The sequence below is a fragment of the Oryx dammah genome, unplaced genomic scaffold, assembly GCF_014754425.2.
Source record: "Oryx dammah isolate SB20612 unplaced genomic scaffold, SCBI_Odam_1.1 HiC_scaffold_15, whole genome shotgun sequence".
Lineage (NCBI taxonomy): Eukaryota > Metazoa > Chordata > Mammalia > Artiodactyla > Bovidae > Oryx > Oryx dammah.
The window spans coordinates 41,258,264-41,276,575 of record NW_024070199.1 but is presented as its reverse complement, the minus strand read 5'-3'; the positions used below and the strand labels follow the sequence as shown (position 1 = coordinate 41,276,575).

Sequence of the window (18,312 nt, the reverse complement as noted above, 5' to 3'; positions counted from 1 at the left end):
GGAAGCCCTCTATTGAGATGATCACATGGTTTCTCTTTTATAGTTTGTCAATCTTGATTTTTGAATGTATATTGTTGGATTCAATTTTTAAAATATTTATTATGAATTTTTATGTCTCTGTTTATAAGAGATATTGACTTATGTTTTTATATTCTTATAATGTCTTTTTCTGACTTTGATATCAGGGCAATGTTGGACTCACACGAGTTGGGAAGCTTTATAATTTTCAGTTTTATGGAAACTTTTGCATAGAATTGATATTATTTCCTGTTTAAATGTTTGGCAAAGTTAACCAGCAGAGCCATCTAGGCCTGGAATTTTCTCTGGGGAAAGGTTTCAATTTCTTTAATAGTTACAGGGCTAATGATGCTATCTATTTTTTTCTTGAGTGAGCTCTAGAGCTCTTGTATTCTTCAAGATACCTGTTAATTTTATCTGTGGTCAAATTTATTGGCAAAATATTCCTCATAATAGTCTTTTATCATTTTAACATCTGTAGGATTTATAGTGATGTTTCCTCTTTCATTCTTGATATTCTGTGTCTTTTCTCTCTCTCTTTTCTTTTCTGATCAGTATGGCTAGAAATTTACAAATTTTGTTGATATCAAAAAACCAGCTTCAGGTTTCAATGACTTTCTTGATCATTTTCTATTTCTCTGATTTCTGCTGTCTATTATTCCCTCTCTTTCAGCTACTTTAGGTTTAATTCATTCATTCTTCTAGTTTTTTAAGCTGAGGTATTTGATTTGAGACTCTCTTCCTTTCTAATGTAAGTACTTAATGATATAACTTTTCCTCTAATCACTGCTTTAGCTGCATCCCGCAAATTCTGATACATCATTAAAAATTTTTTTTCATCCAGCTCAAAATATTTCCTAACTCCCTTTGTGATTTCTTCTTTGACCCGTGGGTTATTTAGAAGTGGGGTTTTCAGTTTGAATGAGTTTTCTAGATGTCTCTGTCACTGATTTCTAGTTTAATCCCATGATGATCCGAGAACACACTTTGTGTGATTTGACTCCTTTAAAATGTATTACATGCGAAGTAACGCTGGGAATCCACAAGGGCCTGTTGGCGGGGGAAGTACGATCTTTATTACGAGCCACCAGAGGGATTTAAGCAGATGGGGAATTTGATCTGACTCGGGTCTGATGTGCATCAGCTGTGAAAGAGGGGAAATGGGATGCCTGGGATGGGGAACCTGGGGCCTGAAGTTTCTCTGAGTTGTCCCAGAAGAGTGGGCAGTCACCTAAAGGGTCTGGGTCTCCAGGGAGGGGTGGGACTTTATGACGTGCTGTAGATATCAGAGCATGGAGAGGTGCAGCTGAGGACGAGGAATCTGGTGTTTTGAAAAGAGCCCTGGACTGGAGTCAAGCCGGGGTTCAGCTGTGTGCCTCTGGGCATGTCACTCACCTCTTAGTTTCCTCACCTCTAAAAGGGGTGGTCAGCCTCAATGATCCCATTGTTTTAACAGCCTGAGCTGTTGTTGCTTGCATAGGGAGGGTCTGCGTAAATGAGGACACAGTGACTCCTCAAGACAAACACACAGAAGGGTGGCCCTGCAGCATAAGGCCTACAATTAAGGCCTGATGTTCTGTGTTGCCTTGACATCTGGTGGACCCTGGAGGGATTCAGGGGCTTAACTCAGGTCCCACTCTACTCCTACAGGTAAGGTCCCCCAGCCAGCAACACTTACAGGGTTTGGGGAGGGGCCAGCACAGCTCCTGTCACCCCTCAGCAGTGGGGATTGGTTCCTCACCAATTTGGGGAATGACTCAAACAAGGCAGTCCCACGCTCCTGTGGAACCAGGCATTCCGCCCACCCCACCCTGCCTCCAGCCTTTGGTAAGTCTCTCTGTCCCTGCGTGCAACCCTTGTGACCCTGCGTGGTACGTACACAGTAGTGACCTCCAGGGCTGTGAGTGTGTGTGAATAATAAACTGCGTCCCTCCAGCTGTGCAGTTAGGTTGGCCCTTCCCTGTAACGACGGGACCAAAGGGCAGGAGGCCTCCCTCACCAGTGGGGTTAACAGAAGGCGACTGAACAGCCGCTTGCTCGGAGTGAAGCCAGCCTCTGTTAGAGTTAAGTGGCTGGGCTTGGGCAGCCTGGGCTGGTTTTCAGCTCCGTGTGCCTGCTCTGCTGGTGCCCAAGGCAGAGCATACCTGGACACCCATACCTGCCTCCTCTGCTGGTGCCCAGGGCAGGGCAAACCGGAATGCCTGTTCCTGACAGCTCTCTCTGTTGGACTCTGGTCTGTGCTAAGATCCACTAACCTTGGGGAGGCGGGTTCCCTGAGCCCCGTTTAACTGATGTGGCCGTGTGAGGAGCAAGGGAAAGGCTGGAACCCAGGTCGGTCTGGATCCTGCCCTAAGAGCTACTCTGGAAGCTGGGAGGTGAGAACCTGCAGCACCAGGTTCTGAGAAGTGAGGAGAAGGGGGTGGCCGAGTGAAGGTGTGAAGACAAGACGCTGGCGGGGAAGGGAGAGGACCCATCGTGTTAACGAAGAGGACCTGGGACATCCAGGCCAGGTGTGTCCGTCTGCTGGGGGCTCCTGCAGGGCTGAGGTGGGTGGGAAGTCTGGCCGGGCTGGGAGAGCAGAAGACAGGGGTGATACTGCTTTCAGCCTCAGCAGACAGCCATGCCGCTCGCTCAGCCATGCCAAACCCTCGAGGCTGCCCAAATCACTTCTGCTTTCTGATCACAGAAGAGGCGATTCCCTCCAGAGGGGATCTTTCGCCTGTGGGACTCCTGCAGGCTGAATTTCTAGAACCAGGTGCTTTCTGTAATGACCACCTCTTGCTGGCCAACCCTGGCTGCTGCTGACCTCCTAGAATAACGAAAAAGGAGAGGGGTGGTGTGTGATGATGGCTCCAGGTCTGCGGTTTGGAGGGCAGAAATGGGGGTCAGGTCTTACGGGAATGTAAGCTCTACAAGATTAGGGTTTTATTTACAGCTGTTGCCCAAAGCATGGGACAGTGCCTGAAACGCAGTAGACACACAACAAAAATGAATTAAGTGAAAGAATGAATTAGGTCTTGGCTTCTCTGCCTCTTGGCTGGGTGTCCTCAGGCAAGTTGCATAACCTCTCTGTGTCCCCATTTTCTTGATAGTGAAGTTGGACAGAACAGCACCTCGCAGGCTTGTTGCATGGATCGAATCAGGTGCTGTATTCAGACAATAAGGGCCCACTAAGCCCCTGCTGTTTTATTACTGCTATCATGATCTTGGCTCCTGTTCAGTGAGGAGGGCTCGCCATGAACCCTATCACCCCAGACACAGCAGCCACACTTACTGAGCATGAGCTGCAGGCTTTCATATAATTATCCACTTAAACCCAAATACAACTCTCTGAGTACAGTGTTTTGGTGGGTTTTTTAAACACCCATTGTACCAGGACGAAGTGGAAGCCTAGAGCTGATTCTGGCTGTAAAAGGAGGTTGAGGAACGTCCCTTCACTCCTGTTCTCAGCACCTGGGCTTCTTTGCAGGAAGCCTTAAGGAGGGGAGCTGAGGCTCTTTCTCTTCTGTGTCAATTTGACAAGAGAGGGATGGTGCTTGCCTGAATGGCCAGGATTCCGCCTTGGGCAGTCTGGCTGGAGAGCTGGGCTCTGGACCACTACGTTTTCCTGCCTAAGGTACAATCACCTTCGACCTGTGAGGCCTCGAATAAATCACTTCCTCTCTCTGAGCCTCTTGTAAACAGGGAGAGCAGGGTTGTTGTCAAGATTAAACGGTTTCAGAAACACACTGCCTTCAGTGTGACGTGGGGGAACTGGACAAGCTCGAGCTGCGGGAGTTGCGTGACCTCCCAGCCTGGTTCCTGCCCCTCTCTGCCCAGGACGCCTCCCGCCCCTTGACCTCTCCTGTCCCCGGGCTGAGGTGGACCGGCCACCCATCCAAGCCCCGCCCAGCGGTGTGACTCCCGGTGTGGCCGAGAGTCACTCACTGTCTCTCCAGGTCCTGGATGGTGTCAGGAAGTGGAAGTCCCCGGGTCTCCGGGAGGAAGAGGACCATGAGGCCAGCAGCGCTGGGGATGACACCATAGGAGAGCGGGGGCAGCAGGGGCAGGACCTGGCGGGTCATCCTGGTCAGCGGGCCCATCACAGACCCCAGCCAAACTGCTGAGTGCAGCAAGCCTTCTGCTATTATCCTGTGAGCAGAGGGGAGGGCCGGGACCCTTGTCACAGCTGCTGTTTTGGTGGGGGCGGGGGAGGCTTTCCTAGAGGAGGGGCACTTTGGCTGGGCCAGGGAATGCCAGGGGAGGGAAAGCTGGGCTGAAGGAGTCACCTTCCTCGAGGTCTCTGCTAACACCACCTCCTCCATGGAGCCCACCTGGATTTTCCCATCCAGAGGGGGTTTCTGCTTTCTGGGAACATCTGGAGTCCTTCACAGGAAATCTCCCGGGCCCAGGCCATTCTTCCTGGTCTTGGGTACTTTGGAGGCTTGTCTCAGGTGTCCTGCTAGACCGCTGAGCTCCCAGTTCAGGCTTCCCATAAAGTATCAACAATATCAATAAATGTGATTTCTAGAGCTTTTCATAAAGTATCAACAATATCAATAAATGTGGTTTCTATAGGCTTTTCATAAAGTATCAACAATATAAATAAATGTGATTTTTATAGGCTTTCCATAAAGTATCAACAATATAAAAATAAAGTGAATGAGTGAGTGAGTGAGCGAGCACCGTGAGTAAGGCTGGGCCAGGCCTGTGGGGGCTGAGGTCCACCCCTGCTCTTCAACTGAGTTAGTCCTTGGCCACCCTAAACCTCAGTTTACCCAACTGTACAATGTGGGCCTTGTCTAACTCTGGACCACCTGGGGCTCCTTGGGGACAGGAAAGGGACAGCGGGAGGCAACCCCCGGGCTCTTATAAGATTTCACCTGAGCAGCGGGCTCTGTGGCTCAAAGTGGTTCCCAGTCCAGAGGCCTCCAGGGGCCCTCCGTGGGGCTGCCTCTGAGTCTGGACTCTGGGGAGGGGCCATGTGTAGAGGCCCTGGCTGAGCTGGGGCCTTTGGGGAAAGGACTCCGGGGCCTCTGCTCGGTTCCATGTAGGCGCCTAGTCCTCTCTCTCTCCACTGTGTGTCCCTGGGTGCCAAGCCCCTCCCCACCCTCCCCACCGGCCCTCGCGAGGGTGTGCCTTCCACAGCTGCAGCCCAGCCTACCGCAGTGAAGTTGGGAAGAGTTCTGGCTTGTAAATCATGATGCAGGTTAAGCTGAGGCCAAAACACCCCTTTCCCAGCACAGCGAAGACCACACGCAGGGTCTGCAGGTCTAAGGCAGAGCAAAGGGTGAGCTGGGGTCTGCTGGGAGGGTCCCTGAGAGCCTGGAGCAGAGGGACTGGGTTCTCCCACAGGGCTTCCTTGAGCTGAGAGCAGGTAGGTCCCAGGCGGTGTGCCCCAGGGCCAGGCTGCCCTGGGCTGGGGAGGGGGCGGCCAGGGGATGTGGCTTGAGATGTCACGGTTGGGGGTGGGTGGGGGGTGGGGCGCAGGGCCAGAACCCAGCCAGGTCTGGGGTAGGTGAGTCTGGGTGGGCGGCACTCAAGGGGGAGCCGCGACAGGGCTCCTGGGGCCCTGAGGGTGCCTCCTCCCTTGAAAGACAGGATCAGGCCGGGCCCAGGCCCACAGCAGCGCCCCTGGGCCACCCAGCGACCCAGAAGCTTGCCCGCAGCGCCTCAGCCTGCCCGTGGGGATCCTGCTCCTGCAGGGAGCCTCAGCGGGAAGCCGAGGTGAGGTCACGCTCCCGCGGGGGGCCTAGGCCCTGCTCCCCTTCCCGTAAGTCGTCCTTGTAGGAAGAGTCTTAGAAACTGTCAAGAGCACGTCTCGGAAGATTTCCTTGGGGCGCGGGTCTCACTCAGAGCTTGCGCTCACAGCTGGGCCTCTGTCCTCACACTAACCCCCCCTTCCTGGCTTGGTGGCCACTGGGGGACACCTGTCCCTGCCCCTCCCCGTCACCCACCTTGAACAGAAAATCAAGACCCAAAGAGGGTTTCTGGGGCCTCAAAGCGTCTGTGGGTAAAGAGTGAGCCGGGCACCCTTCCCGCCTCCCCAGCGCTCTGTGAAGCGCGTCTGGCTTCTCGAACACGAGGAAACACCGCTCTGTGCTTCTCCTCCTCACCTGGGGCCCCGCTCAGCCTCCCAGACCTGTCCCCCCTCTGCAGACTCGGCCTCCGGCTTCAAGTCCAGTCCAGGCCTGGCTCTGTCCCTCGCTGCTGCGGGATCGCGGGCACCGGGCTTCACCTCTCTGAACCTCAGCGTCACAGGGAGATGGGTGGGGGGGCAGGTGGAGGTGTGGCAGTCAGGGTCTTGGGGGGAGTGGGGTGGGTGGGGAGGAGGCCGGCAGCCCTTCAGTCCCTCAGCCCCCAGCTCCGCTGCCCTGCCCACACCTTGCAGGACCAGCGCGTTGGCCTAGATCGGGGAGCCAGCCAGGGTGGTGCGGCGGCCGAAGAACCTGAGCAGGAAGGTGGTGACGGTCTGGGCCAGGAGGTCCACGGCTCCGGAGAGGACCTGGAGGGGGAAGATGTCGCTCCCCAGGTTCTGCAGGTCAAGCATTATCCCGTAGTACGAGACGGTGAGGAAGAAGCTGTGGGTGGCATTCAGAGTCAGGCCCCTGCCCCGGGGAGGAGCAGGCGCCCCGGGGAGGAGCGGGCACCCCTGGGGGAAGTCCAGAGTCAGGCCCCTGCCCCGGGGAGGAGCAGGCGCCCCGGGGAGGAGCAGGCACCCCTGGGGGGCATCCAGAGTCAGGCCCCTGCCCCAGGGAGGAGCGGGTGCCCCGGGGAGGAGTGGGCACCCCATGGGTAGTTCAGAGTCAGGTCCCTGCCCCAGGGAGGAGTGGGCCTCCCTGGGGGTAGCCCAGAGTCAGGCCCTTGCCCCGGGGAGGAGCGGGCACCCCGGGGGTAGTCCAGAGTCCATGTCCTGCGGAGGAGCGGACATACCTGGGTGGGGATCCAGAGTCAGGCCCCTGCCCTGTGAAGGAGGGCTCACTCTGGGAGCATCTGCCCATGTGGGGTCCAGAAGGAACCGTCAGCCCAGTCCCTGGGCAGCCTGCAGGATCATCTCCCCTTGGTCAGGCTGCCCCAGGAAAGGGTGGGGAGGACAGTAGCTCATCCAGTCCAAGTGTGGGCCTTGGTGTCGGCCATGGCAGGCTGGGCGTCGCCTCTCAACCTCCTGTCCACCAACCAAACAGCAGGAGACATGACCCTCTCTGGGCAGATGGGGCAGTGGGTCAAGCTGACCTGCCCTGCCGTGAGGTTCTAGTGGATTTCCCTGGCGGCTCAGATGGTAAAGAATCTGCCTGTGATGTGGGAGACCTGGGTTTGATCCCTGGGTCGGGAAGAACCCCTGGAGAAGGGAATGGCAACCCACTCCGGTATTCTGGCCCGGAGAATCCCATGGACAGAGGAGCCTGGTGGGCTACCGTCTGTGGGGTCGCAAAGAGTCGGGCCCGACTGAGTGACTGACACACATAGTGCCCTCCAGCTCTGTTTCCTATTTCCAGTTGTGGATGGAAACCTGCTCTACTGGCCGGGAACCTGGGCCAGTCTCTCTCCCCCTCACCAGCTGCCAGTTTGTTTGTCTCGAAACATGGGGTTAATAACAGAAAGGGGTCTCAGTGGAAGACGCTGGGCTGTCCACTTCGGGATAGAAAGTCTTATTTTTGGAGCCCTTGGGAGTTCTATGCCCCAGCTGGGCAGAGCATCCCATGGCTGGTCTCCGCCGGCCAGAGGGACAAGTTGGAAGGGCCGCCCCAGCTCCCAGGTCCCCAGGCTGGGGCCCGGCTGTGACAGCACCTGTCCCCTCTCCCTGCTGCTTCCTGCCCCCACTGCCCCCACTCCCCTCCACAGGAGGCGACCCCTGGAGCTCTCTCCATGACCTTCGTGCTCCCAGATCTCCATCTCAGAGTCTGCCACCCAGAGGGTGTCCCCTGCCCCTACTCAGGAGGGTGGCTCCTGAGGAGCTGAACTTCGTTATTGTTTAGCCGCTAAGTTGTGTCCACCTCTCCACCAGGATCCTCTGTCCATGGGATTCTCCAGGCAAGAATCCTGCAATGGGTTGCCTTCTCCGGGGGATCTTCCCAGCCCAGGAATGGAACCCAATCTCCTGCATTGGCAGGCGGGTTCTTTACCCCTGAGCCACCCCAGTAGTGAATTTCTGCCCCTTGGAGGTTGAATCTGGGTCCACAAGTGGCCATGCAGGTAAACGATTCTTGACCACTTTTCCAATCCACCCCCACCCCCACCCCGCTTCACCTGTTCAGTCCCCAGCCCTCCCCTTCAGCAGCGCCTGATTGCTGCCCCCAAGAGGCTTCATTCAGGTGCCACCAGGCTAACAGCAGCAGAGAAAAGCTGCAGTTCCTGCAGAAACAGGTGCTTCCTGAAGTTTGTGAACGTGACTGGGAGAAAAGCTGGGCTGACTTGCGGGCACGAGCACCTAGAGTCTTAGCCAGTAATAACTGGGTTAACAGTCAAAGCCAAGAAAACCCAGGAGGGTGGCCGCCTCACAGTCTGTGATTTGAATAACAAAGGGTGCAGAGCAGCCCCTGGGAGGACTGAGAAGCCTTGATGGTTTTTGAAAGAACGGCCCTGGACACTCACTGGCCCCCGGGCACTCCTTCTAATTTATCAGCAGAAAAAGAAAAGCAAAAAAATAGAGAGAGAAGCATTTGATGCATTCTTTGCTCTAAGATGCAGCACTTATTTGCCATTATAACTCACATGTGCTAAAATATAGCATAAAATCAATGTTTTCCTAATTTTGAGATTTATTTCCAGATCGAGTCCCAATCAAACCTGACCCTCATTTTTTGATCCGCTCTTCAGGAAGTCGCTTAAACTAACTTTGTCTTAAGGAGCCTTTGCCTGGTCCCAGGTGGAAAAGACCCTGATGCTGGGAAAGATTGAGGGCAGGAGGAGAATGAGGCGACAGAGGATGAGCTGGTTGGATGGCATCATTGACTTAATGGACGTGGGTTGGAGCAAACTCGGAGAGATGGTGAAGGACAGGGAGGCCTGGCGTGCTGCAGTCCACGGGGTCACAAAGAGTCGGGCTCCACTGAGCAACTGAACAGCACTAACAGCAAAGGCCGCCCTGGGGGCGGGGCCTCCTTGGGTGGGGAGTCCACGCTCACTGTGGGGTGGGAGGGTCTAGCAGGGAGCTCAGCCGGGGTTCAGATGCCCACTCTGTCATCTCGGGCACGAGTCTTTCCTCTCCTGGCCGCTCCTTCCCATCTCTAAAGTGGGATATAAATGAACTGGTCTCACGGGATGGCTCAGAGGGGGCCATGTGTAGCAGAAACATGGTCGCTTCCACATCCCAGGAGTCCAGCTGTCAGGGTAGGTCCGGTGCTGACTTTCCAGCTGCTGCTGACCCCTTGGCTCTGGGGACATCATGGCTCTGCCCCTGCCCTGGGCTTCAGTCTGACCCGGCTCCCCACCCAGGACCATATCCCAGCCCTGCTCTCTGGCTGACTTTCTGCACAAGCCAGCCTCCTGACCACATCTGTGCGTCTGTGCATACTCTGTCTCCCCCACCTGTCAGGCTCCTGCCCCCTGGGCAGCTGCCTGTCCAAGCCAGGGATGGACCCCATGAGGCTGTAGGGGCTGTCTTCCCCTTGAATACTGGCCCCCCAGCCCTGTCACCAGGAGGGGTACACGGGGAGGCATACTTCACCACCAACAGGTTGCAGGTTCTCCAGCGGAGCACAGGCAGGCCAACAGGTCCAGCACTGACTGGCGGGACTTTGCAGAGGCCACCTCCTCCTGCATGCTGGACATCAGTATCTCCGGGGGCAACGGGGCAGTGAATGCTGGGGCCATGGCCCTGCCCCACTCCCATGCCAGAAATGGTGTCCAGGTGGGCAGAGGGATGGGGAGAGCCTGGCTTTGGCCCCTGGAAATGGAGATCCCTGGGGGTGGGGTGGGGCTGGGGGCAGAAAGGCTTCTCTTTGGCCCAGCCTGAGCTCTCTTCTGCAGACCCAGTTCCCCTCTCGGAGCCAAGGAGCCGTCTTGTGTCCCGTCTCTGGCTGCTAAGCTGCCTGCTGCAGGGCGCACTTGGCAGTTACCCCAGGAGGCCCTACCATCCCTCTTCATTCCCCTTGGCTGGCTTCAGGGCAGAGCTGCCCAGTCACACTGGCTCCTTACTGCATCCCAAGTGCCCATCCAGTCTACACCTGCACCCTGGGCCCTGCCTGTCCCCTGCTCAGCTCAGTCCTGGCCAGCTCTAGCTCACCTCCTCCTGGAAGTCTTTTCTGATCCTTCTGCCTTCAGGGAACTGAGTCCCATTGTCTCTGTCCGCACATCCTCCCACACCTACTTCCTTGAAATAGCCACCTTCAGACAAGCACATCCCATTTCGCCAAATACGTTGAAGAGCCTTATGAGGTAAGCAGGCAATATATGTGGGTTAAGGCAGTGAATAATAGATGTGGTGATGTGGGTGTGTGGCTGTTATTGGTTATGGTTGTTTTGTTGCTAATTGTGGCTGTGTTGTTGATGGTGGCTGTGGTGGAGTTGGGGCTGGTGATGAAGGTGATGGTGACTGTCTTGGTGGTGTGGATATTGATGGTGATGTTGATGGTGTTGTTGGTGGGGATGGTGATGGTGGGGATGGTGATGGTGGTGGTGGTGGGGATAGTGATGGTGGTGATGGTGGGGATGGTGATGGTGATGGGGATCGTGGTGGGGACAGTGCTGGTAGGTTTGATGGTGATAATTGCGGTGATAATGGTAACGATGATGCCAGTGATGGTAGAGATTGCGAAGGTGATAGTGATGTTGATGATGGTGTTTTGATGTTATGAGTCTGTTGATGGGGGTGGTGCTGGAATGGATAGGGGTGATGCTAGTGACAATTTAGATAAAACATCAGTAGATGTCCTTTCCTGGGTCATACCTCACACTCTGGGTCACAAACAACAGCATCTCACCTCTACGGTCAGTGTCTTTGGGCTTCCTTGTGGCCATTTATCTTGGCCACCTTTTTGAGTTCCTGAAACGTTTGATCTGGTTTGCCTATGACAATCAACCATCGGGCGGATTCTGGCAGCCACCTGTTAAAGAAGCAGGTGCTTGACTGGGTCTTTGCGTTCTTTGCTCAGACTGGTGGCCAGGTGCCCAGGTCAGGTGGGGAGGGGGTGGTGGGCAGCAGGCCCTCTGGCTACAACAGGAGTGGGGAGAAGGCCACTGCTTCTCCCTCTGTCCTGCTAATGCCAAGCTGGGAAGTCCCTGATGGTCGCAAAATAAGGATGAGTCCCAATGCCTGGCCACCCTCTCCACCAGCCGCCACTCCCTGCCACCCCATCTGGCTTCCCTGCTGCCAGGAGCATGCCCGCCCAAGCCCCACATTCAGTCAGTGCCCAGGTTGACTGGACATGGGGTGATTCTAGGGCCATTTCTATGACAGAAAGCTTGTATCATGCTGAATTAAACACACACACACATTTAAAACATCCCCAGCCAGAACCGAGTGGTTTTATAAAAGTAGTCAGTTCTTTCCAGCCTCAGGGGCAGATGGACAGGGAGAAGTATCTCCCTGGTGAAAGGGTCCAGAGTTCTCCTGGCCCACAGGAGCTCAGCTGGGTTCCCAGGAAAGCTAAGAAGAATTTCTGGAGGCAGTATGTCATGGTTAGAAGAGCCAGCCCACCTGGGATACAAATCCTGGCCTCTGGCACAAAACAGTGGTGTGGCTTTGGGCAAGCCAAGGAACTTCTGAGGGCCTCAGTCCCTCATCTGAAAGTAGCAGTAATAACATCTTCCTTCCTCATTAGAGGAAGTGTTGATGGACCTCCATTGTGGCCCAGTGGTTAAGACTCTGCTTTTCCGCTGCAGGGGTTGCGGGTTCAATCTTCGGTCCGGGAACTAATATCCTTCACCACAAATAAAAGCAAACAAATGGTTTAAATGACACATTAAAAAAAGCAGTGTTGATGGACATCTGGTGTTGCAAAGAGCGCCTGGGACGCACCCAGTCAGTGTGATCAGGGTGGCTTAATCAGTGTAACTATGGAACAGTCTTCTTCCTTTCTTCCTGGTCCTGTTGATACAATAAATCTCCACATTGTCAGCGACTTCTGGTCTATTTTATTTTCTGACGGATCCCCGGTGCCTAAAGCCAAGTCTAGCACAGAGCAGGAGCACAATAAACATTTGGGAATGAATGAATGCGTCCTTATCCTTCTCTACCTGCCCACAGCAGACCAGCTCGGCTCTGGCCCATGGGCACAAGAGAATTTATGAGGACAGGAATTTGTGATTATTCCCCTGTGTCTCTTCCTCCAGTCCCCACCCGAGCAGGTATTTTCAGACCTCAGAGATTTTCAAAGCATTAGAAATAGTAATGATAATAACTTTCCGTATCCAATGCCTGACTTGGATGTCCGCAAGCTGGGCAAGTGCTGTGAAGCAGTGAGGCCGGTGGGTGTGGGGAGCTGGTGTCAGTGTGAGCAAAGGATGGAGCCCTCAGCCTTGGGCCAGTGGGCTGGGCTGGAGGGAACCTCAGACTCCTGGCTGAAATGCCCACCTTGGAACTCCGAGCCCCCACGACATCTCTCCCCAGTGGGGTCTGACCACATCACTCTCTTCCAGGGTCTCAGCATCTTGGGAGCCATGGCCAGCCAGAGAGGTAGGGGTGAGGGGCACCCCTTGGATTCCCCTCCCGTTTCTCCCCAAGGGAAAAGGCCCCACACTGTACTGACCAGGATATCGGGAAGATGACAAAGAAAGGCACCGACACGGCCAGCTGGAGGGTTCGCCAGTCCTGCAGGGCGAAGGCCGGGCCACCCACGGCCATCTGGCCGATGCTGTAGGTGGACCCCAGGATCGCCATGGTGACAGCCCTCGTGCTGGTCGTGGTCCACTCCACCACTGAAGGGCGGTGCAGACACGCAGGTGAGGGCCCCGTGCGGTGGGCCCCCTCTTCCCCACTGCACCCCATCCCCACACTGTGGCTGGGGCCAGTGATCAAGAGACTCACTGAGCATCGCGGAGGTCAGGAGGATGCTGGGCAACCCCAGAGCGCTCAGAAACTGGAGGCCACAGTAGACGGGGAAACTGGGGGCAGCGACGGTGCTGATGCTGGTCGCAGCCACCCGTAGGCAGCACCAGCTCAGAACTGGCTTCCGCCCAAACCTGTTTTGGGGAGACAAGCATGGTGGGCACCTGGAGAGGGGCCTGGGGACTTGGGCACAGAGGCAAGGGCTTGCCACCGGAAGGCGGAAGGGGATCCTGCTGGAGCCTCCCCCAGGCTCAGGCAGGCAGCACCTCCTCAGATCTCCAGGGACCACGTTCAGAGTGCGTTTGTTATAAAAATGGAAGACGTCTTGCTCTCGTGGGGCGGTGTAGCCTCGTGGTCCAGAATAGACTGGCACTGGATGCCTGGGTCTGAGCCCAGCTCTGCCCTTCCCGGGTGACCTTGGGCACCCCGCTCAGTGTCTGCAGGCCACGATCTCTCTGTAAAATGCAGGCACTCATGATGAGATGCTGAACAAGGGGCAGCATTGCAGGCGGCTCGGGGCCCGCAGCCTTGGGCGAGCCTGGCGACACACTGGAGCCCACACGCTCACGGTGCCACCGCCACCCCGAGGTCAGTTCAGCCCGAACCACGCAGGCATTGAGCTGAAGTCTGTGTCAGGCAGGGGCCTTTCCTGGTGGCTCAGCGGTACAGAGTCCGCCTGCCAAGGCAGGAGACGCAGGTTCGATCCCTGGGTCGGGAAGATCCCTTGGAGGAGGAAATGGCAACCCACTCCAGGATTCTTGCCTGGAGAATCCCATGGACAGAGGAGCCTGTTGGGCTACGGTCCATAGGGTCACAAAGAGTCGGACACGACTGAAGCAACTGAGCATGCACGCACATGTCGGTCAGACTGGAGAGACGCGGACCAGCCTCAGCCTCGCCTGTCTGGGCAGTGCCCAGAAGCAGGAACACGTGCCCCAGATCTCGGGGTGAGACCAGGAGGCTGAAGCCTGGCGCTGACCTCAGGCTCACCAGGCGGCCTCAGATGGATTTCGATGTAGCTCCCGGTGTGGGCGGCCCCTGGGGAAGGGACGGTGGCTGCCGGGTGCCCAGTCCTCTGAGAGTGCAAACTGGAGGACCTCCTTCTTCGGTGCTCGGGCTCCCCGCCGTGCTCAGGATAAGGTAATATAAGGCCCACGAAGAGCCGCCACTGTGTCGGCCCAGCCCGGGCTCTGCATGTGACTAACTCACTTCATCATTGCAGGCCCCCGGGCAGGTGGCAGGGTGCCCACTGACAGGAGGAAACCAAGGCACAGAGAAATAACACACCCATCTTCTAAGAAGCTGGGGCTCAGGACACCCCAGAGCCCGAGCTGCTGGGCAGAGCGGGGGTGCCATTTGTGCCTTTTGCATATTATGGGCAGTATGCTATGTGCTGGGCACCAAGGATGTGACCCCAAGGCCCCTGCCTCCTTGGAGCTATGGTCTCTTGGGGACATACAGAATCAATGAGCTAACGAGAGCCGGGCACCGGCAGAGAACCAGGAGCTGTGAGTGGACAGCTGCCAGGGCCGTGGGACCTGTGGCTCTGAAGCTGGGAAGGCCTCTGCAAGGAGCGGCCTGGAGCAGAGTGACCTGCATGCTGGGCACAAAGGGGCCATGAGTGGAAACCTCTAGGCGAGGTGAGGCTGCCTGTGGGCTGGGTGGGAGCAGGGCTGCTCCAGGAGGGGCTGGCGAGGCCACCAGGGAGAAGCCAAGTGCTGAGCAGGGGTGGTGGTGTGGGTGGGGACTGTCCTCGGCATGGGGGCCCCAGGGAACCTCAGGCTGGGCAGTGACAAGATCCACACACAAACCTTTGCCGAGTCACTCTGAGTGCTGTGGCAGAATGGGAGGCCCAGTGGAGGCAGGAGACCCCAGAGGAGGCTGTGGCCAGCCCAGGCCAGAGAGGGTGGTGGTTTGGGCAACGGAGTGGCATGAAAGGCAGGGCCCTGGGCTGGGAGCTGTGCTTTGGAGAAGGAGCCCTGTGAGCGTGGAGGCTGAGGGAGGGAACACGGGGCTGGCTCCTAGGGGGGCTGTCCTCCAGGATGGAGTCTGGTGGGCAGGGCTTGGGCTGGGTGGGGGTGGGGGTTCAGGGGTTCAGCGGGGGCTGTGGTAACTGTGAGGTGCATCCAAGTGGAGACTCTAGGTCGGCAGTTGGGTTTGCAAGCTGAGGGGGTGCAACGTGGGCATTTTCAGCACTGGACAGCAGCGCCCGGGGGCAGGACCTGAGCACAGACTGAGCAAGGTTCCCAGAGAGGGTCCTGGGCGCTCCACCTCAGGAGGGGCGTGGAGGAGAGGGGAGGGGGCACTCAGGGAGGGGCGAGGGGTGTGGACCTCTTTCATTACACTTCACGTTGTTGTTGTTGAGTCGCTCAGTCATGTCCAGCTCCTTTGCGACCCCATGGACGGTAGCCTGCCAGGCTCTTCTGTCCATGGGATCTTACAGGCAAGAATACTGGAGCGGGCTGCCATTTCCTCCTCCAAGGGATCTTCCTGACCCAGGGATCAAACCTGTGTCTTCTGCCTTGGCAGGTGGATTCTTTACTGCTGAGCTACCAGTGAAGCCCTGGTCAAAAGAAAGAGGGGTCTGTCTCTCTCCAGAAAGCCAACAGCTCCCCAAGGGCAGGGACTGTGTATACAGTAGGTGCTCAGTAAAGTTTGGTACAAACACTGAAGAGGAGAGTGAATGTTCAGGGTGATTTCTCAGCTCAGCCCAGCATCAAGGTTCAGACAGTGGGTTCTCAGCCCCCTGGGAACCTGGGACTCAGACTCCAGATGGGGGAGACTCGCTCCTAAGAAGCACGAACGTCCACTGCACATTCCTTACCTCTGTCCTCACAATGCTCATTCTGTTTTGAAGAAGCTGGAGGGGAGGAGAGGAGATATTCACCGGTGGGAGAGGAAGCCACAGACGATGCATCCCACCATGGCCCCAGCCATGTAGATGGACTGGCCTAGGGGCTTCAGGCCTTGGTGGTCACACACCAGGTCCCACTGGGAGAAGAGGAGGGTGTGTCAGCCTGGCTCAGGGGGGGTGGAATAGTGGTGTCAGGGTGGCAGAGGAAGGTCCAGAACCCCCAGAGGGGATCTGGCCTCCCCCAGTGGGGTCCCTAGAATCTTAAATCCAGATAACCATGGGGGAAGGGGTATGTGGGCAGCAGGCCTCACCCCCGACCCCTGCCCCGCTTATGATCAGCAGGGCAGGACACATGGGACATGGTTCTGGGTCTAACGGCGGGACAGGCCCCTCCTAGTGGACAGTAGTGGGCGGTGGTTAAACCACAAGGCTCAAATTCTGAGTCAGCTGATGACTGACCAGCTGGTGACCCCAGCTGTGTTCCTGCACCTGGCTGAGCCGTCTCCTCCAGGAACGGGGCTGTATGGCTGCCTCTCTTACAGGACGGTGAAGATGAGCACATGTCGCTGTGAATTTTTCCTGCCATCTGCTGGGGACCAGGCAGCCATTGCCTGAACATCGCCCCCACTGCCCCCCCTCAAAGTCTGCCCTTCCCTTCACCAAGGCCTGCCTGCCTTGCCCACGGCTCTGCCTCTGTTTCCACCTCTGCTGTCTGAACCAGTGCAGGAAGAGGGCTCCCCCCACCCCCAAACACACACACACATTGCAGGGCATTCTCCACCCTGCAAAGTCATCTCTTGAAAATGCAAATCAGATCACAGCACTTCCTTGTTCCAAAGCCTCCGGTGACTTTTCTTTGCACTTAAGGAAAAGCCAGGCTCCTTCCACGTGTGCCCGTCCATCTCCCGACCCCTTACCCTCTGTGCCAAGTACTGCTCTCTCAAAACCCAGACACGCTCCCACCTCTGTCCTGACCCGGCTCTGCCCCAGCCTGCATGTGACTGATTCCTTTGCTTATAATCCAAGTGTCATCTGAAATGTCGCCTCTTCCCTGCCTGCTCTCCTTTCCCTACTTGCGGAAGCTGCTTTCTCCCTTGTGCTCACTGATGACGCAGGGGCCTTGAGCCTCAAGGCAGGACAGAAAGTGAGGGAGATGTTCCGGCACCTGGATCCCTGGGTTGAATTAGAGTAACTTTAGCTGTGTGTCCTGGGGCAAGTTACTTAACCTCTGTGGGCTTCTGTTTTGTCACTTATTAAACGGGGTCAATCATAAGACCCACCTCAAGAGATTGCTGTGAAATAGTGACGACAGGGAAAGCATCAGAGCGGTGGCTGCCGCTTTAAGGGCACAAGGTGTGGACTCTACTGTTATTCCTGGCTTGAAGGCTGACTGATTCTGAATTCTCCTGCAGAATGTAAGCTCCCTGAAGCCACCTGTAACCCTAGCCCTACATGGGAATCCTGGCCATCCCAAGCCATCAGTAATTAATGTCGAGGGAGTGCACATCATTTAACAGCGCTTATGGAGGCGTTCTAAACCTCTCAGTCGCTGGGAGGCTGGGAAGGGGGAAGAAATGGTGGGCTTGGTGGTGGGGGGACCCTCACCTCAGTCACGATGGTGGAGGTGAAGGTGCTGCGGTCGTAGGCCCAGCTGTCCACGCACGGCTCCGTGTTGGCCTCGCTCCAGTTGGTGGCTGTGGCGTTGGGGTCCAGGAGCTGCCACTGTGGGTGGCGGAAGCGGAGACACTGGTGGGGCCCACGGTTGGGGCCCAGTGGAATGGAGACGGGCAGGAGGGCCTTGGGGCTGAGGTTGGTGGGGGCCCCGGAGCCATTGTCCAGCAGGTGAGCCCAGCAGCGGTGGCCTGGGACGGCGGCTGAAAAGTTCTCCATGACTAACTGGAAGGGCACCCAGACCAAGAAGAGGAAGGTGAGGATGTGGAGGGCCTGGAAGAGCCCCATGCCCCGCCCTGCTCCAAGAGCTCAGTGAACGCCATGGACAGAGCTGCGGCCCCCAGGGTGGGTCTCCTGGGCATCAGGGAGCTGGTGAGCACCTGGCTTGCTGCCCAGAACCACGGGCAGGCGCAGGATCGCCAGACCTATCTCTGCTCGCCGCTTGGCCCCACGGGGGTGAGCCAGCCGGTTCAGTCTGTCCTAAGAGGCCCAAGAGACTTTGAAGAGACCCCCCCTCTTCTCCCTATTTCTAAGAATGACTGCTCAGATGCCCCTCTGGTCTAGAGTGGGGACAAAACTCACTGGGGCGTCTGGGGCATCCAACACCTAAGAGTGGAAGGTCAAGAAAATTAACAAAAAATGAGTCAGTGCTGCGATGTTACTGAGTTACAGCTGCGGGACAAACATCACCCAGGCTGTGGCTTCATTGCTCAGGGTCAAGTTAAATCCCAGAGAGGAATTCCAGGGGAAAAAGGTGGGCTCAGCCTCTCAGGAAGGCTTCAGCGTCTCCCCGTGTGACGGC

General features: G+C 56.5%; 1 protein-coding gene across 1 annotated transcript; it reads right to left on the bottom strand.

Annotated features, from left to right (window-relative positions):
- Positions 1-3,941: 3,941 nt before the first annotated feature.
- On the bottom strand, positions 3,942-17,833 carry LOC120874094 (solute carrier family 22 member 11-like). Its single transcript, XM_040255203.1, is given in 12 exon segments — positions 3,942-4,149; positions 5,162-5,270; positions 6,382-6,578; positions 9,660-9,705; positions 9,708-9,774; positions 10,920-10,937; positions 10,940-11,042; positions 12,687-12,855; positions 12,965-13,119; positions 15,873-15,976; positions 17,445-17,803; positions 17,806-17,833. Coding segments are annotated over 12 exon segments (1,563 nt in total).
- Positions 17,834-18,312: the final 479 nt, after the last annotated feature.